This window comes from Anabrus simplex, chromosome 5 (genome assembly GCF_040414725.1).
Source record: "Anabrus simplex isolate iqAnaSimp1 chromosome 5, ASM4041472v1, whole genome shotgun sequence".
In the NCBI taxonomy this organism is placed as follows: Eukaryota; Metazoa; Arthropoda; class Insecta; order Orthoptera; family Tettigoniidae; genus Anabrus; species Anabrus simplex.
In genome coordinates this window covers 389,843,759-389,870,282 of record NC_090269.1, presented here as the reverse complement: position 1 = coordinate 389,870,282, position 26,524 = coordinate 389,843,759, and the positions used below count along the sequence as shown (strand labels likewise).

Below are 26,524 nucleotides of genomic sequence, written 5' to 3'. Positions count from 1 at the left end.
GGCGATAACTGGCTCAGAAAGAAACAGAATAGAAGCTTTCGAAATGTGGTGTTACGGAAGAATGCTGAAGGTGAGATGGGTAGATAAAATCACGAATGAAGAGATACTGAATCGAATTGGTGAGAGGAGATCGATTTGACTAAATTTGACCAGAAGAAAGGATAGAATGATAGGGCACATCCTAAGACAGCCAGGTCTTGTACAGTTGGTTTTTGAGGGAAGTGTAGGTGGTAAGAACGGTAGGATTAGACCAGGGTACGAATATGACAAGCAGATTAGAGATCATATAGGATATAGTAGTTATGTAGAAATGGAAAGATTAGCACAGGATAGGGTTGCATGGAGAGCTGTATCAAACCAGTCTATGGAATGATGACTCAAATAATAATCGTCATCTATTTTCTTTTACTGCGTCTTGGTATTATTTAAATTTAAACATTCATTAACCGTTTTTTAAATTGTCTTTTTCTTAGTTGCAGCGTAGATTGGGCTTATCCCCTGATTCAACGTCCGGCTCCATGGCTAAATGGTTAGCGTGATACATTGGTCACAGGAGTCCCGGGTTCGATTCCCGACAGGGTCGGGAATTTTAACCATCATTGGTTGATTTCGCTGGCACGGGGGCTGGGTGTATGTATCGTCTTCATCATCATTTCATCCTCATCACGACGCGCAGAACGCTTACGGGAGTCTAATCAAAAGACCTGCACCTGGCGAGCCGAACTTGTCCTCGGACACTCCTGGCACTAACAGCCATACGCCATTTCATTTCATTTTCCCTGATTCAACTAGGCATTCATATCCCATTAGCATTTTCATTCATGTCACTGTCTTAGGCAACCTGTACTATACTGTATCCATAAACTTTTGCAAATTTAGGCCTTTAACAAAACTATTATTTCTTCTGGTTGAGGGGTATATTTTTCCTTCAGCATAAGTGAGATTAGTTTTTTGCATTCTAGGGAAGAAATCCCAACTATAATTTCATTCCTGGACCCTTTCTCGAAGTTGCATATTCTGGAGTAATCCAGTGTTAATACTCGAATATTCTTTTCCAGTACGTGAGTATATTGGACTGGACTGGGGTTGAAGGGGCTCTCTGTGTATTTCTCCAGTCTTAGAAACTTCCCAGTGTTCTGAGAGCGCGGAATATAGTTAAGTATATTTCAAATGTGTTAATTGAGAGGTTTTCTAGCATTGTTAACTATTAGTCGTATAGAGTTTATACTTGTTTAGAACTCACTTTACTTTTGTTATCTCCTGTAGATATTTTATTACTTGTTACATAATTTTTAATTGCATTGCGAAAAAACAACAAGTCGAAGTTATTACATACATAGTAAAAGTTGAAGGCAGCGTAATGTTTTTGGAGTGTACAGACCTGGAAAGGGTGGTGCAGGCATTGAATCGGAATTATTTTTTAAGATAGTCAGCAATGTGCGAAACGATACGGAAAGGAACGTGATTGTAGCTGGTGATCACAATTTACCGAATGCCAACTGGGAAGGTAATGCGAATGACAGGAAACATGACCAACAAGTGACAAATAAGTTAATCTGGGCAGGGGAGCTGAATCAGCAAGTGATGGAACCAACTAGAGGCAAGAATATTCTAGACGTGGTGATGATAAAACAAGATGAGCTCTATAGAGAAACTGACGTAATATATGGTACTAGTGATCACGAAGCTGTTTTTGTGGTAATTAAAAATAAATTTACTAGAAAGAAAGGTTGTAAAAGTAGGACTATTAGGCAGTACAATTTGGGTGATAGGACGGTATGAGGGAGTTTAAAAATTAATTATGTAAACAGAATCTGGGATGGGTTTAAAGCGATTGTTGAGGAATATTAAAACAGGTATGTGTCTTTAAAGGTGGCAAGGAATGGTAAAGACCCGCTATAGTTTAACATAAAAGTAAAGAGATTAAGGAGGAGGTGCAGGTTGGAAAGAAATAGAGTTAGAAATGGTTGTGTAACAAAGAAGAATTTAAAGGAACTTACTAGGAAATTGAATCTAGTGAAGAAGTCAGCTAAGGATAACATGGTGGCAAGCATGATTGGCAGCAGTAGCGTAGCCAGGATCGCCCAATGGGGGGGGTTACAGTTACAAAATTAAGATATAACATAATGAAACTGCTTGTGCGTGTCTGGTACGCGCATGTATGACTGTCATAAGGATACGCGCCAAGGGCTCTGAACTTTGGAGCGTGGGTTGGCGACCACAGGGCCCTTAGCTGAGTCCCTACTTACTTACTTGTGCCAGGCCAGGCTTCTCACTTTCATCTATCCTATCCGACCTCTCTTGGTCAACTCTTGTTCTTTTCTGACCCCAACGCTATTAGGTTTGCGAGGGCTAGGGAGTCTTTCATTTTCACACCCTTCGTGGCCCTTGTGTTCCTTTGGCCGATACCTTCATTACCTTTGGCGCTTTGCTATACGAGGAATGGTAATTTGTGTGTCCAATTGAGAAGCTTTCTTGCTTGCTTGCATAAATATGTTTATGAACTCCTCTTCTGCGTTTCCTCTGATCTTGATAATTCTGTCATCCACAACATTAGCATATGAAAATGCTTTTGCAATGTCCAACTCTTCACTTTGAAAAAATCTGCTAAGAAGAGCACTTACATTAAATACTTGATTTAGTATATGTAGAGCATTAGTGCAGGCTTCTTTATTACTCCATTGTACTATATTTTCAAGAACTGCAACGACGGCATCAAACAGTTCTAGAAATACTGCAATTGAGTCATGGCGCTCCACCCATTTTGTTAGACACAATGCTTTAAGCCTCGTTTTGTCACTTTCAGGAACAGTGGCATCTATCGATTCTTTAAATGCATTTAATCTTTTAGGAAAACTAAGAAATGAACAAATATTCCCCACAGTACCCAAACAGTTTCTGATTCCTTGGATTGAGCATGCATGGGTTATAGCAAGATTGAGAACATGTGAACTGCAGTGCACGTACAAAGCCAACGGGTAGGTCTCCCTTATTATCGCTTGGACGCCATTAAACTGCCTACTCATAGCGTTAGTTCCATCATATCCTTGTCCTCTTAAATAATTTAAGTTGACTCCTATCTTCTTAAGCACATCAATTATTTTGGCAGCCAAACCTCTTCCAGAGGCGTCAGTGATCGGTACAATCTGAAGGAAGTCCTCCCTGAGTGTCTGAGAGTCAGGGTTGACATATCGAACACAACGTGACATTTGTTCCATTCCAGAAATATCACTTGTCTCATCGGCCATTATAGTGGAACACTGTGATCTGTTCACTCTGCGCACGATGTTTTCAACAATAAAGTAATTGCATACGTGAATGATCTCGTTTTGAGTTTGTGGGCTAATGTACATAGCATTGCGGCTGCTTGTAAGCAAATGAGTTTTTAAATCCTCATCCCCATTTCTTGCACGAAAATGAAGGAAAGTACTAAAATTTCCATCATTTTCAGTAGGCTCTTCATCATTCAATATAATGGGTCCATCGTCTCTATGTCCTCTAAGGGGTAAACCTTGGCGGCCACACAAAATGATAGTTTCGATAATAGGAATAATCTTCTTTCTGTTGTCTTCAATTTCCTTTTTCGTGTTCTTCTTACAATTTACTTTTCGTCGCACCGACGTAGATAGGTAGATACGTAGATGGGACAGGGAAGCAACCATGGCCTTAATTAAGATACAGCCTCAGTATTTGCCTGGTGTGAAAATGGGAAACCACGGAAAACCATTTTCAGAGCTGCCGACAGTGGGGTTCAAACCCACTATCTCCCGAATGCAAGATCACAGCTAACTGTACGGCCAACTCGCTCGTTTTTACGTACATGTAACCATGTAGTTACGAAAGCATGGTAATATAGTTAACAACTAAGTGAACTAATTTGAATGATTATAAAATGAGTAATTCATCTAAGAAGAGTCGAATATCGGTATTATTTTTATTTTATTTTCAAAATCCACTTGGTGGCTGCGTAAAGACAAAGAATACACTATAACAACTTCGTTAAATATAAGGATTCTTTTTGTAAATGATAAATCCATGATCTTTGTCTGGCGAATATAAGTGGTGTCTGAATGAGTGTCAGAAGAGAATCCCTGAGCGCTTTGAGGTCCTTGGTACTGATGTTGAAACTCTTCTTCTTAGGGATTGTCCCTCTTGCCCCGATCATGAGACCCCTCACTTCTACGTCGTCAAGCTCGTATTTATTGTTGTTATATGGCTCTGTAGGCAGGTAGATATACTTCTTTTCTCTGTCTACTTCATCTGGTTGGTCGTACAGTAACAGATTTGGCCTAATCCAGTTTTAAAATCTAGTTCAATTTGAAGTTTAAAAACATAATTTTCGAAACGTTTGCACTTGACAAATGGGAGCATAGTATGACCCTGCTTTGAGAACAATAATGTCCTTTTTCTATGTACAACAAATACCTTACAATGCGGAGTACATTGTTCTTTTAGTAACTTGACTTGCGGTGCGGAATATGAAGCGTCTATTAACGAGTGTCAGTTCAACTTCAGGACAATGTCAATCGGAGTGTTTCTAATGAGGCGAGAAGATAAACAAACCACCGTCACCGTTTCAAAAATCTTTTCTGTTTCAAAGCATCGATGTAGCTGACATGTACGGAAGGACTGAGCTTCTGTTCACGCAACACACGCTACATGAAACGTTGTGGTGTCGAGGCATCGAGACAGCTGATTGAGCCGGCGGTGTTTCGAAACACACACACACTACGACCAAAGAGCCGGCGCGGCAGTCATGCAGACACCTCCATACTGACTTTGCATATTCCAACAGTTAATAGACATTATCTATTTTCTATTATCTATTATCTACTATCTATTATCTATCTATTTTAAGCAATGTTTATTTAGTTTATTGTTAACTGTCAGTTTATATTTATTTTCTTTTTGTCAAAGTTCCATGGGGGGGGGGGGGTTCTAACCCCCAGTAACCCCCCCCTGGCTACGCCCCTGATTGGCAGTCATACAAATTTTACTGAAAAATAGAAGAGTATATATAGGTACTTTAAGGCAGAAACAGGTTCCAAGAAGGACATTCCAGGAATCATTATTGAAGAAGGGGAGTGTATATGCGAGTATCTTGAAAAGGCAGAAGTATTCAGTCGGCAGTAGGTAAAGATTCTTGGTTACATGCACAATGCGCAGATAGAAGAGATGACCAATACGAACGAAGTATTCAAATTTATATACGATAGAAAGGACATTTACAATGAGATACAAGAGTTTAAAACTATGAACTGGAATTGATAAGTTTTCTGAGAATATACTAAAGACCATGGGTTGGGATATAGCCCCATATCTGAAGTACTTATTTGATTATTGTTTGTATGAAGGAGCTGTACCAAATGAATGGAGAGTTGCTGTAGTAGCTCCTGTGTATAAAGGAAAAGGTGGTAATCATAAAACGGAAAAGTAAAGGCCATTCAGTTCTACATGTGTTGCATATAAGCTACGGGAAAACATTCTTTCTGATTATATTAAACATGTTTACGAAATTAATAACTGGTTGGATAGAAGGCAGTTCGAATTTAGGAAAGGTTGTTCCACTAAAGCTCAGTTTGTAGGATTCCAGCAAATTATAGCAGATATCTTAGATTCCGGAGGTCAAATGGGCTGTATCTCGATCGATCTATCTAAGGCATTTGATAGGCTAGATCATGGAAGACTACTTTTAAAAATGAGTGCAACTGCACTAGACAAAAGAGTGACTGAATGGTGCAAATATTTCTAGATAATAGAACTCAGAGAATTAGAGCAGGTGAAATATTATCTGATCCTGTAATCATTAAGAGTGGAATTCCTCAACGAAATATAATTGGACCTTTATGTTTTCTTATATACCGTATGCAGAATTAGTGAAGAAGTGGTATCATAGATAAGGCTTTTGGCGAATGATGTTATACTGCATATGGTAATAAATAAGTTACAAGATTGTGAGCCACTGCAAATAGAGCACGACAATGTTGTGAGGACAGTAGGCAATGCTATCATGATAAACGTGGTTAGAAGTGTGGGAGTGAGTTTCACTAATAGGAAAAGTCCTCTTTGTTTTAATTAGTGCTTTGTTGGGGTGAATTCTCTTATGGGGATCATTGTAAGTACCTACTGTACATGTTAATACCCATAAGGAAAGATCTTCATTGGGGTAATCTCATGAACGGAATTGTAAATAAAGGGTAGAGATCTCTACACATGGTTATGAGGGTATTTAAGGTTTGTAGTAAGGATACCAAGAAGACGGTCCTCTGGTAATACCCAAACGGATGGTTCCAGAATATACGTACCTCAAGAGATTTACTTGATTCGAGAATTGGAAATACACTGACTTAGCAAATGTCATGGGATAGTCACCCAATAGCGTGTGGGGCCTCCTCTGGCCCTGCGAACTGCAGTGAGATGCCGTGGAAGTGAGTCGACAAGTCCCTGGTAGTCCCCTGGACGTAGCTGACACCAAATCGTTTGCAGAGCGGCCGCCAATGCTGGTCTGTTCGTGGGTGCAGGATCCATGGCACGGAGCCTGCGTTCCAGGACATCCCAGATATGCTTGATAGGGTTCATATCGGGGCTCCTGGGTGGCCATGGCTGTCGTTGGACCTCCGCTGCATGTTCCTGGAACCATTCCCGAGCGATGTGGCGGCGCGTTATCATCTCGAAACACCGCAGAACCGTCTGGGCGCTGGAAGGCCAAAAATGGGTGGAGATGGTCTCCGAGCAGCTCAACATACCGCGTACCATTCAAATTCTCTTCCAGAATAACTAGGGGGCCCATTCCATACCAGGAAAATGCACCCCAGACCATTACAGAGACACCAGCGCCCTGGACCACACCTTCGTGGCACTGGATCGCGGGATCCATCGCTTCATGTGGTCTGCGCCATACACGGTGCCTCCCATCGGCATGGTGCAGTTGAAATCGGGATTCGTCCGACCATATCACGTTACGCCATTGTTCCAGTGTCCATCCCTGGTGACTGGCGACAAATGCGCGTCGTTGTGCCCGATGACGTTGGGTTAACGTGGCATCCGTGTGCGACGCCGGCTCCCATACCCCATAGAACCCATGTGCCTACGGATTGTCCACTGGGAGACGTGTCTAGCACGGCCTGTGTTGAATTGAGCCGTGATTTGTTGCACGGTTGCCCGTCTGTCACTATTGACAATCCGTCTCAGATGTCACCGGTCACGGTCATCGAGGGTGGCTGGACGGCCGGTCGTTCGCCTGTTGTGGACGGTGACACCCGCATTCAACCATTCACAATACACCCTGGACACGGTTGACCGTGTGAAGCCGAATTCCCTCACCACTTTCGAAATCGCACTTCCCATCCGTCGGGCACCAACGCCATACCCCGTTCGAACGGTGTCAGCTCACGACGACGTACCATGTTACACCTGACACATGCACAGCCACTGCTCACAAGGTCTCCTATACAACTGCAGCTGGCACAAGGGGCGTGTGGTGCGCAGACAACACACCTGTGCATCAGTACTCCGCTATCCCATGACATTTGCTCAGTCAGTGTAATCCAGAGAAAAGCAGCTCGATGTTCTGGGTGATTTCCGAAACAAAGAGTAGCGTTAGGAAAATGTTGTAATGTTTGGGTTAGGAAGGCTTGGGCGAAGGGAGGCGATCTGCTCGACTAAGTGTTATGATCCGAGCTGTCAGTGGAGAGATGGCGTGGAATGACATTAGTAGACAAATACGTTTGTGTGGTGTTTTAAAAAGTAGAGATTACATTATGAAGGTAAAGTAGGGATTCAAGTAGAAAAATTGAGGCAAATATTCGTTTGTAGGAAGAGGAGTTAGGGCTTCGAAGAATTTACCAAGGAGGATGCCCAATAAATTTCTAAATTCTTCGCAATTATTCAAGAAAAAACTAGGTTTACAGTAGATAGGGAATCTGCCACCTGGGCGACTGCCCTAGATGCGGATCAGCGTTGGTTAAATTGATTTAATTCGATTAGATTTGACTTGGCTCAATGTGATGTGATGTGATGTGATGTGATGTGATATTGTATGATTTTAAAGAGTTCGATTCTTCTCGTAACTGACTTACTACTCCCTTTAATATCATGCCCTGCTCTCACAGCATTGTTAGACAAAATATTATGATGTAACACTGTGTATGAATAAATGAAATATTCTGGAACAACTAATTTTAAGTTCAAGCAACCCTAATGATCTATAAGATTAGATTAGATTTAATTTAGTTAGGTTAAATAGCATTAAGTTATGATTATTTGTAATTTAACGATAAATCAAGCACATTACTATTGTTATTCGGATAATAATTTCTTAGCATGCAATAAATCACATTTGAAATAGAATTATACTTGCTCGCTATAGGTTAAATATTAATATACTGCAAATTATCTCACCTAAGAAGTCAGCAGGGCCGTATAATTCACTGCGCTTATTTGTCATTATCTGCATATCTTTGAAGAATACGAAAATTGATCCCCAAAGTTTGCTGAAATTAGACATACAATTTAAATCCCTTATCAAACTTCACAAAAACCATATTAGAAACGAAACAGTGCACTGTGAGAAATATTGAAGTAATTGGTTAAATTGTGTGAGATGGTGTTGTAAATAAATCTGTCGTTCACTTTTAGTCACCATCCAGAGGAAGCAAATAAACTATCTCTCCGAGAAAGTACAACACTTGTGTCTTCTTAATACCTCCTTTTGTCAAGATTACCAACAGTCTGAAATGAATATTGCGAAATATACTTTTATAAATCATTTTGAAAATATGGACTTAATTGCCTTTTCCATTTGCCAGCACTTTTTAAGCAAAAATTCATTGTCTATATTTCTTCAATGAAATAATCATACTTATAATAGTACTTGGTCAGTCGGAAGTAGGATGGTGAAATTTGTAGGGAGCCTCGATTTTCATGTAATCTGGTACGAACAGACACGTACAGTACATGCCCTGGTGGGAGGGGGAGTATTCGTTCTGGTGAAAGAAGAATTTGTAAGCTACGAAAAAGTTAAAGATGAGAAACATGAAATTCTAGGTATAAGGTTCATTTCTAAAGATAATAGGCAACTTGATGTCTTTGGAGTGTGCAGACCGGGAAAGGGTAGCGCTGACACGGATTCAGAATTATTTGATAAGATAATCAGCTATGTGGGAAACGACATGGAAAGGAATGTGATTGTAGCGGGAGATATTAATTTACCAAATGTCAATTGGGAAGGAAATGCAAACGACAGAAAGCATGACCACCAAATGGCAAATAAGCTAATATGGGAAGGACAGCTGATTCAGAAAGTGACGGAACCAACTAGAGGGAAAAATATCCTGGACGTGGTGCTGATAAAAGCAGATGAGCTCTATATAGAAACCGAAGTAATAGATGGTAATAGTGTTCGCGAAGCTGTTTTTGTCGTAGTTAAAAATAAATGTCAGAGAAAGGAAGGTTTTAAAAGTAGGACTATTAGGCAGTACCACATGGCTGATATAGCAGGCATGAGGCAGTTTTTAAAAAGTAATTATGATCGGTGGAAAATGGTAAATAAAAATGTAAACAGACTCTGGGATGGGTTTAAAGACATTGTTGAGGAATGTGAAACCAGGTTTGTACCTTTAAAGGTAGTAAGGAATGATAAAGACCCACCTTATTATAATAGAGAAAGAATGAGACGAAGAAGGAGGTGCAGATTGGAAAGAAATAGAGTTAGAAATGGCTGTAAGTAAGGAGAAATAGAAGGAACTTACTAGGAAATTGAATATAGCAAAGAAGGCAGCTAAGGATAACAATGTGGCAAGCATAATTGGCAGTCATACAAATTTTAGTGAAAATGGAAGGGTATGTATAGGTACTTTAAGGCAGAAACAGGTTCCAAGAAGGACATTCCAGGAATAATTAATAAACAAAGAGAGTGTGTATGTGAGGATCTTCAAAAGGCAGAAGTATTCAGTCAGCAGTATGTAAAGGTTGTTGGTTACAAGGATAATGTCCAGATAGAGGAGATGACTAATACTAAAGGAGTATTAAAATTTACGTATGATAACTATGATATTTACAATAAAAAAAGTCGAAAACTAGAGAAGCGGCTGGAATTGAGAAGATTTCTGGGGATATACTAAAGATAATAGGTTGGGATATTGTACCATATCTGAAGTACTTATTTGATTATTGTTTGATTGAAGGAGCTATACCAAATGAATGGAGAGTTGCTATAGTAGCCCCTGTGTATAAAGGAAGAGGTGATAGACATAAAGCTGAAAATTACAGTCCAGTAAGTTTGACATGAGTTGCATGTAAGCTTTGCGAAGGCATTCATTCTGATTACATTAGACATGTTTGCGAAATTAATAACTGGTTCTATAGAAGGCAATTGAGTTTTAGGAAAGGTTATTCCACTGAAGCTCAACTTGTAGGATTCCAACAAGGTAAAGCAGATATTTTGGATTCTGAGGCTCAAATGGACTTTACCGCGATTGACCCCTCTCTAAAGCATTTGATAGGGTGGATCATGGGAGACTACTGGCAAAAATGAGTGCAGTTGGACTAGACAAAAGAGTGACTGAATGGGTTGCTACATTTCTAGAAAATAGAAATTAGAAAATAGAAAATAGCTTTATCTGACCCTGTAAAAATTAAGAGGGATATTCCTCAAGGCAGTATTATTGGACCTTCATGTTTTCTTATACATAAAAATGATTTGAGTAGAGGAGTGGAATGAGAGGTAAGGCTTTTTTCGGATGAGGTTATTCGGTATAGAGTAATAAATAAGTTACAAGATTGTGAGCAACTGCAAAATGACCTGGATAATGTTGTGAGATGGACAGCAGGTATGATGATAAACGGGGATAAAAGTCACGTTGTGGGTTTCACAAATAGGAAAAGTCCTCTCAGTTTTAATTACTGCGTTGATGGGGTGAAAGTCCCTTTCGGGGATCATTGTAAGTATCTGAGTGTTAATGTAAGGAAAGATCTTCATTGGGGTAATCACATAAATTGGATTGTAAATAAAGGATACAGATCTCTGCACATGGTTATGAGGGTGTTTAGGGGGTTGTAGGAAGGATGTAAAGGAGAGGGCTGATAAGTCGCTGGTAAGACCCCAACTAGAGTATGGTTCCAGTGTATGGGACCCTCGCCAGTATTACTTGATTCAAGAACTGGAAAAAATCCAAAGAGATGCAGCTCGATTTGTTCTGGGTGATTTCCGACAAAGGAGTAGCGTTACAAAAATATTGCAAAGTTTGGGTTGGGAAGTACTGGGAGGAGACGAGCTGCTCGACTGAGTGGTATGTTCCCAGCTGTCAGCGAATAAATGGCCTGGAATGACATCAGTAGACGGATAAGTTTGAGTGGCGTCTTTAAAAGTAGGAAAGATCACAATATGAAGATAAAGTTGGAATAAAAGAAGACAAATTGGGGCAAATATTCATTTATAGGAAGGGGAATTAGGGATTGGAATAACTTACCCAGGGAGATGTTCAATAAATTTCCAATATCATCGAAATCATTTTAGAAAAGGCTAGGAAAACAACAGATAGGGAATCTGCCACCTGGACGACTGTCCTAAATGCAGATCAGTATTGATTGATTAATCTTGAACATTTTGGCCAGTGATTGGTCCGTATTGACTTAATCACTTTAACTAGTTATGTTAGTGAATCCGTCTAGTCAATGCCATACCAAATCAATTATGTAAAAGGTTTAATTCATTATACACTCAAGAATAGATAACACATGATGCGAGAATACATGGATTCTCTTCTTCAGCTCTAGGTCTACAGGTTAAAATATGTTTATGTAAAGACCTTATAGGAAAAGGAGGGGTCTCCTTAAAAGTTAAAACTGTAAAGATGTACAATAACACAAATTGAAAGTTGGATCCTGCTGTCTTGGATCATATTTCTAATCTGGTTTTGCTCATAAAATCTACATTGTAATTAAATGATTCTGCAGTTAGTGTAGTGCACTATCTTGGTGAGGAGTCAAACGTGTAGACAAAATATATTATTGGTAATTCTAAAATTCGTATTTTCACGCATGGAGACCCACTACACTTGACGTGTTGCAATCACAGCAGTACATCATTTTTATTCTTCTTATAGAACACGATTTGTTTTATTCAACCTGGCACGACAATCCTTGACTTACCAGTCTTCATTTGGAAACGTGTTGACAATAGCTTGTTTTGCAGCTTACTAGATCTAACGACGTAAATAACAGGTCTGGACAAGTGTGCTTTTGCTTCAACTTTTAAGCCCTCCCCCTCCCCCCCCCCCGCCGCTCTTTTCCTATAAGGTCTTTGCATGTACATGTGATTTTAACTTGTATAGATGAAGAAGACAATCCATATATTCTCGAAACTTGCAGTATCTATTCTTGAGTGTATTATGAATTAAATCTTTTACACAATTGATTTGGTACAGTCTTGACCAAGATAACTTGTTAATACATACGATATGGTACTTACTTCTTGAAACGTCCTTTCACCTTAGTCCAGTGATATTCTACCTGCGAAGTCTCCACGTCGTACTTCACCTCCATGCAGGAAGGTAAGCATTGGCAGCGGTCGTGGTACTTGGCCAGGTACTCGTCTGCAAAGAGACATCAAAATAGCAGTCAACTGCCGTATGTCTTATAACGTACTACATACCACAACTCTTACTTCTAATTCTGGGGTGGCAAATGTATCCAATTTTAACGTGGCCCGCCCTAGTGATAATGAGAGCTGTCAATCGGTTCCTTCCTTCTGGACACATGGGGACGCACGTCGTTTAAAAGCAGTGGTGTATGTTGGGATCAAGACGTGGGCTACCACTAGACTTAGGTTACCCCTTTTCGATTGTTGGTTTAGTGAATGTTAAGCCTATAATCAACGGAGAAGCCTGCTGTGTTGTCAAGACCTTCTTAAGCTACTGCCCAAGCCTCTGTTACTGTCAACACCTGATCAGTGGAGATGGTAGCCTAAGGTTTAACAAATTAAAGTCCAGCTTCGTGGCTAAATAGATATAATGCCTGCCTTTAGTCCGATGGCCACGGTTCAATTCTCAGATTTAACCCTCTCGTGATGCCTTTGCTGGCGGGACCTAGTGTTTACAGTGCACTATGTCTTCTGGTATGGGCTAGAGCAATTTTGTTACTTTCATTGATCTGTCTCTATCTTATCCTTGGCTTTGGCAATATGAAAGTGAGTGAGGTATGAGCGATGCTAGTAATGCCATTCCTTCTACAGCCAGTCCCTGCTACGAATGGTATGGAAATGTTGCTCATAGGGTTGGTTGATGCATGCATTTCAGTGGGCTTGGCAGACATATGTAATAGCAACATCTGGCTCGGTGAGGAAAGCAACGGGAAACTACCTCACTCCTCATTTCCCTAGTACGGTTCTTCAGTGATGCCTAGGCCATCTATGACAGCTTATGGCGGAGCTGTTGAGGATCCAACCACCCTTAGGGCTGAGGACTCAACATACATACAACCCTCTCATACTCTTAATTCCCCCGGCTTGAGGACTGGTTGTTTATGGCGACTTCGCCTTCATTTCATCTTCACTAGGTCGCCACCAAGCCTACCAAGCCTATACAGATGCCATGCACTATTATTATTATTAAATTTAAATTTAAATTTTACAGCTTTACCAGCGGCTGTACTCATCGTTCCCCGTTGTTCTTTTTAGCTTTCTCGGGAGATCAGCGGTGGTGTTCGACCCATGATCACGGGCTCGATTCCAACAAAAAAAAACCACTAAATTAGAAAGATTGTATTTAATTTTAGCACATCTACCTATAAAAAGAGAACTATATTACTCCTATAACAGCAGTCCTGCAGTGTCTTCCTACAAGGATGTAAAATTAAACGGGAGTGAAAAACCACTACTCTGTTATCTATATGATTAAGGCAGAAGGATGAGGTGAGTGAGGTGGGGAAGTATATACGATGAGGAATGCATGGTTGCTAGTTAGCAGTGGCGATCTGACGGAGCGAAGCCTTACCACACCTATCCCCCCAGTCCGCGCATCAACCTGACAGAGCAGTAAGGAGCGCGAGGGGAGTCGAAGGGAGAGGGGCGTACAGCCTGGGCTGCAAGATCAGTCCACGATGCCTTGCTCTCAGATATACGAGCGACGTTTTTTCTCATTGCTTTCAAGTTTTTCAAAAGGAATAATGTGTCAGATGCTTACATTATAATATGCTTTAGGAGATAAAAGCTAATTTAGGAATGAATTCGATGGATGAAGCTGTACACATAAACCGACTTCGGTGGTGGGGTCATGTGAGGCGAATGGAGGAGGATAGGTTACCTAGGAGAATAATGGACTCTGTCATGTAGGGTAAGAAAAGTAGAGGGAGACCAAGACGACGATGATTAAACTCAGTTTCTAAAGATTTAAAGATAAGAGGTATAGAACCAAATGAGGCCACAGCTCTAGTTGCAAATAGAGGATTGTGGCGACGTTGAGTAAATTCACAGAGGCTTGCAGACTGAACGCTGAAAGGCATACCAATCTTTAATGAGAATGTATGCAATGTTAGATTTCCATCGTTCTCATTTGAGGTCTGGGCTTCACTGATAGCCTTGGTAGTCCGCAGCACACACCACTGTTTAAAAGGCAAGGGGGTGCTGTCAAGAGCATGGTCGTAATATATTGTGGTCTCCGCATTATTGCATAAAGCTAAGTGAAAAGTAATATACTTCACAAATAATAATTAATGAATTAATAATTAATAATGGCAAACAGTGAAACCAAATCACAACAGAAATCACTGCCGCTTATTCACATACGCTCTTCTCAACAATGGCGATATCTATGTTCATGTGTGGAAAGAGCCCTTAAACACAAAAGGTACAAAATTCAACCCACCAGAGAAGGGGCCAATGTCAAGGTCCTCAGTAATGAAGATTATGAGACACAGACACACTGTCAAAGCTCGAAATTAATTACTACATGTATGTTCCGGAAAAAAAAAATCCACCCAGAAAATAAATAGCCGTAAGGGATTACCAACAGACCCAGCCCCTAACGAAATCAAAACTGATCTCGAAGACCAAGGTTTCAAACCCCTGACAGTTATTCAAATGCACAAAAACATATCCCAGCCAGAGAACGCCATACGTAAAGCTCCAATTTCCCTATTCATTACCGCTTTCGACTCTGCTCCAGTTAACTAGGAACTGCCGAAAACAAGTTCGGTACAATAATAAATATTCCGGACAGAATCGAACCTAGGAGAACAGACAGTGATAATTACTGGCCACCACAGTGTTTCAATTGCCAAACTTACGAACATTTAAAAGCACACTGCCATTTTTAAGGTAATACCATAGATATATTTTTTATTTATACACACATTTGTTTACAAACTCAGCAAAACAAGTTAATTTTTAACAAACTCAGCAAATTAAATGAGATACTGACACACACATTTGTTTACAAACTCTGCACATTAATTAATTACAGATAAACACATTTGTTTAAAAGCTCCGCAATTTATCTGCATAATGTAATTCAGTTCAATAAATCGAGAAATATTGTAAATGTATAGAACTTAAGTTAAGGTAACTATCTGTGTTTTAATTTTGTCAGTACATTTTTATGTTCCCAACAACCTTCAGTGTCACTCGCACACGCTCACTGTATGGGATATCCTTAGTAACACTAATGCACTTTCACTGAAAACCTGGAACTTATGTTCAGAACTGATTTAGACACCTATCAAAGGCCGGGATTAAACGTTTACTTTGTATCAAGGACCAGCGTTCCCGCCTGAGGTAAGAGAGGAATTCAGTGACTGTTGTCTGTGTGGGCTGGTTCCTCTGATAAAAAATTGTAGTATGCACTCGCTGCTGTGATCCACACTATGGTGTTGTTTGTGGTGCTGGGGGTAAAGGAAAATTCCAACGTCTACGAAGGCGATAATTCGTCTGAGAGGTGCCGTTGTTTGACCGCATGTTGCAAACTGTCATTATCACTCAGGATCAAATTCAAGGCTGATTATGCATAGTTATTGTTGGGTAATGCCTTGCATAGAATTAAGTAGTGTTCCAGTAAGGCAGTGCATTTGGATTCGGTGCAGACAAGACCTAGTCCGCCTTGCAAGGTTTCTCGGTAGGGGTGGCAGGCCTAAAATGACATATCTGGGTAAAACGACATAGTTAAGTTTTTGATAAATTTACTATTAAAATATTTTTAAATTTCGTGCTTTTAGGTTTTCCTGGTTGGCATACAACTCCAGTGAACCGGTCGTAGCATATGGAAGCGGGATGGGGATTTTATTTTCAGAAATGTGTTTCGTAGCATTTCTATTGTAATTAAACACTCAATATTTCTTATAATTTGGAGTTTACTGAATGCCTTCAGTTTTACAAAAGTAATATCCAGTGACAGCCTTGAAGGTAAGCTACAACTTGCACTTATTACTTCTGTTGTCATACAACGTGCTTTGAGGTTATGAGTCGAAAAATAAATGTAGCCAACTTCGGGCATAATGACACACGTACTACGTCATTTTGCCCGAAAATATAATTTTTACAATAAGAATAGTTTTTATTTCTTTGCAGAAAATGGTTTCTAATTATAGTATAAAAACAACTAGGGAGTCATGGTCGGGGATAAATATGATGATAGCAATTGAAGCTGTAAAAATAAAATAAATGGGTTGGCTAAATGCCGCAAGGACATTTAATATTCCACTACTACACTAAGACGTATATTCCAGGGGAAAAATAAAATTGTCATAGATGGATCCAAAAAACTAGGCCGGTATGAATTTATATTTTCTACAGATGTAGAGAAAGCAATGGCACAGCATATTTTTGACATGGAATCTCGTCTTTTTGGACTCACAGCTAGTGATGTTTTAATACTAGCATATGATACGGCAGAGAAAATTGGTATTGCGCATAGGTTTAATACAACTAAGAGGACCTCAAGGTTGGGATTGGCTGATAGGATTGAGAAAGAGAAATCCTGAAATATCTCTTCGTCGGCCTGAACCAACATCAGCAGCTCGTGCTCAGGCATTTAATGGCCCTCAAGTCCAGAAATATTTTACTTTGCTTGTTGAAACATTAGAAAAAGAAAATATCTCACAAACTAAAATATACATTATGGACGGATCTGCTCTTACAACAGTACAAAAGCCAGCCAAGGGTTTTGCCAGCAAAGGCGAAAAGCAAGTTGGTGCTTTAACAAACTCTGAACGTTGGGGGCAACTTGTGACAGTTGTAGCTTGTGCCAGCTGAATTCAGCACTATGTTCCACCAGCTCTCATATTTCCCAGGAAGCACCGCGTGGAACGTTAAGGCTGAATCAGGAAACAGGCTATATGACAGGGGATTTGTTTTCTCAGTGGCTGAAACACTTTGTTTCATATGTCAGGCCACATGTAAATGAAAAGGTTCTGTTGCTACTTGATGGGCATTCGAGCCACAAATCTCTAGAGGCTCTAGAATTTGCAAAACAGCATTGTGTGGTAATGAGCCATTCCCTGAATGCCTCAATATACGTAATACGGTAATCTTAGCAACGCATCAATTATTCGCATGCAAGAAGCAGGGTACGAACTCTGAAGTTCCGTTATAAGCAAGCTGGGCGCGGTATGGAATGGAATTTTCCAGAGGGTAGCTCTCCAGTTTGAATTCGAAGCGAGTCGTTGCCATGGTTACTATGCACGCTACCCATGTTCAGACTTTCAAACTTTACTGAATTTTGTGTGGGAGTGGCTATATTCAAACGAAGAGAGCTCTACAACAAGATGCCAGGATGACCAACTTCGAACTCGCAGTAATGCATCTCGAGATCGTCAGCGGTCATTTCCCCATTAAGCTAGGATTCCACAGTTCCAAACTAAAGATCACCTGCAGTCATAACAATCATTCACTCTTGGATCCTAATAATGTCATTTCGAGTCTCTATTTAATAATTTCATTTGAACGAGAAGTCGTTGACAAGGAGAAAGCCGGTCAACCGTCACCCAGCTACCGTTAGCCGTGGGTGCGCCTCGTGACACAAAAGGGGTAGGTGGTTACTCAAGGAGCCCTAGCGGGATAAGCGTCCTCATTCTTCTGAACTTGGTGGTGCGAGTAACACGCTGTCCGCGAACGGGAGACTTTCTTTGTATTAACAAAGGACCGTTATACACTTGTGCGCGTGTATAGTTTACTTTATTTTCATCTCGAGCAAGACAGTTACAGGACAGTTTAATGTCCTAAGTTATAATTCGCCGTGTCCATAGACCACGAGTTGGTCCCGCGAAGATTTTACTTAGAAATTCAAATTAATTAAAGCTCGAGCGCTGCACGTGCGATTGATGAACACCCGAACTGTGACCGGTATCTCACAGCGGTTTTTGAGCGGGTTACATGTGTCGTGTGCGTCTCGTACATTTAGCCGCTACATAAACTCATGTCGATTGGGTTTGAACCCTTAAACTGATGACATACTTCGGACTAATATTTATGTGTAGGCTGAGCCAATTACAGCCTAACATCAGGATCGGCATCGTGTATAGTGTACACGTTAAGCGGTGAAGAAGTTGGTATTAATCTACTTGTATTCTGCAGAAACCCAGGAGAGAATCATGGAGGAACGTGGTATCAACGTCCGGACCTGCCAACCATTGTGTATCACCGGAATTATGAGCAGCTAAACAGCCTAGACATGTGGCTGTGGAATCCGGGGTGAATGACGACTGACTACGAAAGATAAGTACCAGAATCCAATGTTAAATGGCATGATATACTTGTAGGGAAAGTACATTCAGGTTAGGGAAATTAGCTACTAGTTAGTCTTGTTAAATAACAGCTATTACAGCTGTAGTCTGGTTTGTTTCATGTAACGGTAAATATTTGGCAAAGGGGGTGTGCATGCTCTTCACCTATGCCACTTGTACATATTTATTTTAGTTAAAAGGGTAGAGGGTCACGCATTAGGAATTACTTAGTCTGTTTGTGTTCATTTTTTTTGCTTGTGTGTTTTATGTTATTCCACGTTTGCTGTAGTTATTTGGGGAAGAGAGTCATTGATATGAACAAAGGCCATCCGCCAACACCGTTGGGTAATTTACGTAATTAGCACCATAAAGTTAGTCAGGTAATTCTCTGCATGCTATATTAATATTATTTCAGCTGTCTCGGAAATTGTTGTGTGAGCCTGTCCTACGTTGAGATAGTTAGTTTCTTTTAAAATTGCGGGAAGGCAAGTCAGGGGTAACACTTGGGGACGAACCCAAGATAATTGAGAGGAGAGGCTTGACATGCTTGAGGCTTGAAATGAGGCCTAATATATGTGTTAAGGCGAGATATGCCTTTGAAAATTGAGGGAGCCTTAATACGTGAGTGCTAAGTTAGCCAGCAGAGAGATGTAAAGAATGCATCGGCTAAGAAGTAGAGAAGGCTTTTCTTCACTTGTTTTGCCTCGAGAATGTTTGTGTAGCAGGCCAAGACCTGACCACTTGCAGTACCGTTAGTCAAGTGAACCACTGGCAGAGAATATGTCTCCCCTACTGTGTGAAAGTGAAAGTCGCCCTGAGGGTGCCTTCCCTCGAAATCTCAGTATTTGTTTTTCCTCAACAGCTGATTGTTACAGAGCCGGGAATATTGACAACTTTGTGTCTGTAAAGACGCAAAATCTGACGCCGTCTGCATACGAGTTCGACTCCCCAGATATCATCATTAGTGTGTGTATATATATATATATATATATATATATATATATATATTTGTATGTAGTTCTTTAGACAGGTGTGATCTTCTGCATTGTTTATGTGATTTATGTCTTGTTGCGTAAATTTTGGTGCATGTCAGCTCGTCAGCTGATTTCATTGATTTCCAGTTCTGCCTGGACTGATTTGGTGAGCCCGCGAGCCCACGGTCGAAGCTGTGTAGTACATAAGTTAATTAGGGAACCCCCTTATGCCATAGTGTCTTTATATGTTTGTATCCGCAATTTAGACGGACTGTAAATATTTGCATTAGCTATTTCACGAATGTATTAGTCCTACCGGTTCATCACAGAGACGTTGTGTTACAACACGGCCTACGGGCAATCATATTGGATTTATGGTCCTTATCCGGAGTAGTCAACCATTAAAATACGATGGGTCAAATAATTTAGTCGTCAAATAATTTAATCGTCAATTAATTTTGTCGTTACAGGCTTATTCGTCTTTTTTTTAGGTCGTTGACCGTTTGTATGTCAGCTGTTATACCGTCAACTCATAATTAATTAACCTGTAATTGCTAAAATTTTAACCAATCAGCTTAATTATATTGACGACTAATTCCCCTGTATAGTCACGAGGATTCACTGTAATTCGTCGGGCCTGAACCCGATCTTGTTTGCTTGTTTAAATTGTAATATTTCTTGTAAGCGCTTTACGCTGTGTAATTAATTATATTTACGACTGGTTTGAGGTCGATTTCGGTTATTATTATAATATTCCATTTAGCATGGACCATTTATATGTTTTTCTCGGGATTAATAAATCCATTTTACCCCATTAGCGTTTCTCATTTCAATATATATGTCCATCCTTCCTGTCAATATACTCATTAGTATAAGTATAGATTAATTTTTTTGAGTCGCCCAAAATTCATCGAACAGGACCACCGCTTTACCGAACCCTGAGTCTAGTCGGCAATAAAGACAGGAAATGGTACAGTAATATTGTGCCTTCCACCTCATTTTACTCATAGGCTTCATCCTTTAGATGTAGCTTTCTTTGGACCTTTGGATACCTTTTACAGTAGAGAAGTGTTGAAATGGTTGATAAACCACCCAGGGAGGACTGTAACTCTATTCCAAGTATAAGCATTATTTTGTAAAGCCTATATGCAGGCTGTAAATGTAAAAAAAAATGCTGCCTGGAGCGTGAAACTTTGGGTCTGGAATAAAACTGGGAAGGAGGACCAGTACCTCGCCCAGGTGGTCTCACCAGCCATGCTGAACAGTGGCATTGTTGGGGGATGGGAAGATCGGAAGAAATAGACAAGGAAGAAGGAAGGAAGCTGACGTGGCATCGCGGCATTTGCCTGGAGGTCAAGTGGGAAACCACGGAAAAACACTTCGAGGACGGCTGAAGTGGGATTACCCCCCTCCCCACCTACTTAGTTGACCTGCCGAGACTGAGTGGACCCCGTTCCAGTCCCCCTACCACTTTTTAAATTTCGTGGCAGAGCCGGGAATCAAACACGGGCCTCCGGCGGTGGGAGCTAATCACGCCAACACAGAGGTCATTTTGGTCTACGTGGTGTTTACTGGCCTGCGGTTAGTTATCAGTTTGTTCGCGATTTGCCCACACATGGTTTAATGACTGTTCACTTCATCCTACGCGATATTATGAATCAATAGTCATAATAACTATCTTAGCTCTCCGGTTCCGTAGCGTAACGGTTAGCACTATTACCCGCCATACTCGGGGGCCCGGGTTCGATCCTGGGTACTGCCAGAAATTTAGGAACGGCAGGAGGGCTGGTATGTAGTTAAAATGGTACACGCATGCACAGAAATGGTATCCCGATATAAACGAAACATGACGTCCACCCACCTCCTTGCTTGATGCATTGCTGCAGGTAGACAGACTGTTGTGATTGAAATGGGCACAGTGGTGGATGTATAGCAATACACACACTGTGCCTTCAGCACTACCCGTTCACTCCCTTCCCCTCCTTTTTGTTACTGGAGCAGCCTTCAACACCACCCGTTCACTCCCTTCCCCTCCTTTTCCGTACTGGAGTGGCCTTCAACACCACCCCCTTCACCCTCTCCCCTCATTTTCAGTACTGGAGTGGGACAGTATTAGTTGTTTATATCGGGGCACCATTTCTGTGCATGCACGTACATGCAGCTCACCTCATCTGGGAGTGTGCCTGAAAAGAGCTGCACAACCTCACGATGAGGACACGAGCTTATTATATTTTCTTACCTGACAAGAATTCCTTGCAGTTCATTCTTCTTGCACTGCATATTGGAGTACTGCGATTTCCTACAAATAAGGACATATTGTAGTTCACAAGACAAATCATCATGCTCAGTATAAATATGTTATATATCGTTCATGCCAGGGAGTAAGAGCAGGGTTCATGTTATGTCGGGTCCTCGTAATACAAGACACTGATTTAATTTTCAACAGTTAGATCCAGTTTCTTCAACTAATGTTAAGTGTTAACATTGCTGTTGAGGAGATTTAACAAATAATTTAACAAAATGGTCGTCTCATCAAGAATTGTTAACGCTAATTTTTGTTAATACTTGCAACGGCCCTGTGTTAAACCTCTTAACAGCTGTTTAAATTTCACCATGACAGCATATAGAAGACGTATATTTGAAGGTTTATTGCTGTATGAAGACATTTTATAAACTGAAGAAATAATGCAAAGTTTTCTAGTAAGATACCTAATTACCAAAGCCGTAATGAAAAAAGTACTAGAAAAATAGAAAAAAGGTCAGAGTTTCTAACAGAGTGAAACTCATCAGTGTCTCTAGTGCACCAGTTGCTTACAGTTCCCAGATATTATGCTTCAGAGTCTTTTCGTGTAGTTGTAGGCAAGAATGTGTAGAATTGTGCAAAGTGTTCCTGTTGCCATTGTAGCATTTGCATCATTTCCCCCGCAGTAAAAGAATGCCCGAAAATCATTCAAGACATACCAATTATCACATTTTTCCGGTGTTGTAGGAATCTTATATTGCACTCATATAATAATACTAGCAAGATACCCGTGCTTCGCTACGGTATTATACTGAAATTTATAATTGAATGCTTATCGTTTTATATATAATCCACCGATATTCGCGATCTGACTCGTTTGCTGAGAGATTCCGGCAACGTTCCTCCCATATTTCAATCTTTTCTCCAGCAATCGATTTCGTACTTCCCGGGATAGGTCCAGGTATTCCACCCGGTCAGTTGGGTCCCTAAATCTTTGCCATCTTTTCCTATAAGCATTTTTAATGTGGATCAAATCCTTGAGGAGATCCGGCGTGGTGTCGTCTTGGGTGCCTTGGCGGTACTGAACCTCTACTTGGCGGTAAATTACATCTGCTGCCGTTGTCATTGATGACAGTATGACCAGCACCATTGTCGCCCTTAGGCAAGTGCGCAGGACGTCTGGCGATACGAATGACATACTTCCATGCATTATTGACCTTATTACAGAGGTGAACAATTGCACGGTCAATCATATATCTATCGTTTATTTCAAATATGTTTAAATTTTTGTTTATATGCCAGAAGAATCTACTGTAATCTAAGAAGGTTCTCCACAGGAAAAGATGGCTCTTAAAAACGAATCCAGGAGAGATTAAAAATGATCGGTTTATGATCAGAATAGGTACATTGAAAATCCACAGCCTGTTTCCAGTCATTCAACCTGGTCAGGAATGGAATGAATAAGCCCTGCCGAAGCCTGTCGTACTCCACTGGGGCAATGATTAAATGAATGACAAATGAAATGAAATGATATTGGAGAGTGTTACTGGAATTAATGATGACGGGGAAAACCGGAGTACCCGGAGAAAATCCTGTCCCGCCTCCGCTTTGTCCAGCACAAATCTAACATGGAGTGACCGTGATTTGAACCACGAAACCCAGCGGTGAGAAGCCAGCGCGCTGCCGCCTGAGCCACGGAGGCCCCTTATAAGTACATTAGGAACAGTAAAATCAATTGGTCTCACCTCCGTTTTCACCCCACCGTGGTTAAGTTGATTTACCTCCCCCCGCCCTCAAAAAAAGAAAACGTGTTCCTTTATGGTTAAAGGATATTCCAAATACCAATGTTCACGTGTGTTACCTTCAGTTTTGAGATATAAGTATTCCCATAAAAGTAATTAACTTTTTTCACTTACTTTCACACTCCCCGCCCCCCCCCCTAAGTGAATTTTCCGGCAAAAAATACTTGTTTCTTTAATAGTAAAGGATCTTCTAAATACCGATTATCTTCAGTTTTTGAGATGTGTCCTCATGAAACGAATTCAACTCCTTTTCACACTCGCCCCCAAAAATGATTCTCCGCCCCCCCCCCCAAACGCGTCGTTTTATTTTTAAAGATGATATAAATACCAATTTTCACGTCTGTAACAACTTTAGTTTTTATTAGATGTAAGTATCCTCATACAATTAATTCAATAAATTTTTCAATTTTTCACCCACCCCCCCAACCTTCATTGGATTTTCCGAGAATACCTGTTTCTTTACTTTAATAGGAGATTCCAAATACCAGTTTTTACGTCTGCAACATTTTACGTTTCTGAGATATACTGTAGATATAGTCTTTCTAAAAATTCACCCCAATTTGTCACTCCTGTCTAACCTCCATTAATTAGATTTTCCAAAAACAAAAAAAAAAAATGTTTCTGTATTTTTAAAGGAGATTTCATATACTAACTGTCTGGTCTGTAATATCTTCAGTTTCTGAGATATAAGTATCCTCGTTAAAGACATTCAACCTCTTATTCACACTTTTCAGCCCTCCCATTGGGATTTTCCGAAAACAAAAAATACGTGTTCTTTTATTTTTAAAGGATATTCTAAATATCAATTTTTACATCTGCAAACTTTTGAAGTTTTGAGATATAGATACACTCATTTTTAAAATACACCCCCCTTTCACCACCCCCACCCCACTATTTGAATTTTCTAAAAACAAAAAATACATGGTTCTTTATTTATAAAGGAGATCCCAAATACCGATTTTCAGGTCTGTAACATCTTCAGTTTCTGAGATATAAGGATCCTTATTAAAGGCATTAAATTATTTTTCACCCCTTTTCACCCCTCCTATTGGGACTTTCCGAAAACAAAAAAATACCTGATTCTTTATTTTGTAAATAGATTCTAAGTACTAATTTTAACATCTGTAAACTTTGAAAGTTTTGAGATATAGATACACTCATTTTAAAAATTCATCCCCCTTTCAACCCTCCACTATTTGGATTTTCCAAAAACAAAAAGTACATGTTTCTTTATTTTTAAAGGAGATCCCAAATTCCTTTTTTTCAGGTCTGTAATATCTTCAGTTTCTGAGATATAAGTATCCTCATTAAAGGCATTCAACCCCTTTTCACCCCTCCTATTAGAATTTTCCGAAAACAAAAATATACATATTTATTTATTTTTAAAGGAGATTCTAAATACCAATTTTTACATCTGTAAACTTTAAAAGTTTTGAGGTATAGATACACTCATTTTCAAAATTCACCCCCTTTTCACCCCCCATTAATTGGATTTTCCAAAAACAAAAAAAATACGTGTGTCTTTATTTTTAAAGGAGATCCCAAACACCAATTTTCAGGTCTGTAATATTTTCAGTTTCTGAGATATAAGTATCGTCATTAAAGGCATTCAACCCATTTTTCACCCCTTTTCACCCCTCCTATTGGGACTTTCCGAAAACAAAACAAATACGTGTTTCTTTATTTATAATGAAAATTCTAAATACCAATTTTTACATCTGTAAACTTTAAAAGTTTTGAGGTATAGATACACTCATTTTCAAAATTCATCCCCTTTTCACACCCCCCATTAATTGGATTTTCCAAAAACAAAAGAATACATGTGTCTTTATTTTTAAAGGAGATCCCAAACACCAATTTTCAGGTCTGTAATATTTTCAGTTTCTGAGATATAAGTATCGTCATTAAAGGCATTCAACCCCTTTTTCACCGTTTTTCACCCCTCCTATTAGGATTTTCTGAAAACAAAACAATACGTGTTTCCTTATTTTTAAAGATTAACCTAAATACCAATTTATATATCTGTAAAATTTTTAAGTTTTGAGATATAGATACACTCATTTTGAAATTTCAACCCCCTTTTCACCCCCTTAGCGACGGAATATCCAAAAATCCTATCTTAGCGAGCACCTACATCTTAATGTGAATGTATCCACAAAAGTTCATTTCTTTATGTCCAGTAGTTTTGGCTCGGTGATGATGAATCAGTCAGTCAGTCAGTCAGTCAGTCAGTCAGTCAGTCAGGACAAGTTATTTTATAAATATAGATTGAATATTGTGATAGAACAGTGAATACTTTCAAGCAGACTCGCATACTTTCAAGTTACATTTGTAACAACATTTGTCTGGCATTTTACACGGGAGTGCTCGGTGCTGCCACAAAAAGGATAGTAAAAGCAGAACACGTACTCCATGTACGAAATGTAACGTATAAGGTTTTTAATTGTTTTAAATCGTTTCGCACTGTAAACGATAAATGGTATTTTATTGATAATGTTCATTTGTATATCCACATGCACTGTGTTGAATTTTCCTTTTTTTTTTTAAGTAGTGGATTAAGTGCTGACATGCACAATTGCGTGGGTGCTGATTTTCAGATGATAGTTTCTATTTTTGAAAATGAACTATAAATACTGTATATGTATTTAAGAGCAGTTTAGTCACTTTTTGACGTACAAACAAAATTTCACACCTCCAGTTTCCTTTCAGGTCTGAAAGGGCTAACACTGTAGGGCATAGATTGTCTAACTATAGAGCGAACGTAGGCTGACATCTGAACTTATATATATATTGTA

At 39.8% G+C, this 26,524-nt stretch overlaps 1 protein-coding gene across 1 annotated transcript in view; it reads right to left on the bottom strand.

Moving 5' to 3' along the window:
- LOC137501012 (pickpocket protein 28-like) overlaps positions 1-26,524 on the bottom strand; it is a 64,959-nt gene that overhangs the window by 5,775 nt on the left and 32,660 nt on the right. The window contains exons 2-4 of the mRNA XM_068227850.1: positions 21,925-21,984; positions 12,470-12,593; positions 8,401-8,492 (exon numbers count right to left, since the gene is read on the bottom strand). Of these exons, the coding sequence (XP_068083951.1) occupies positions 8,401-8,492; positions 12,470-12,593; positions 21,925-21,984 (276 nt within the window). The remainder of the gene's footprint in view (positions 1-8,400; positions 8,493-12,469; positions 12,594-21,924; positions 21,985-26,524) is intronic.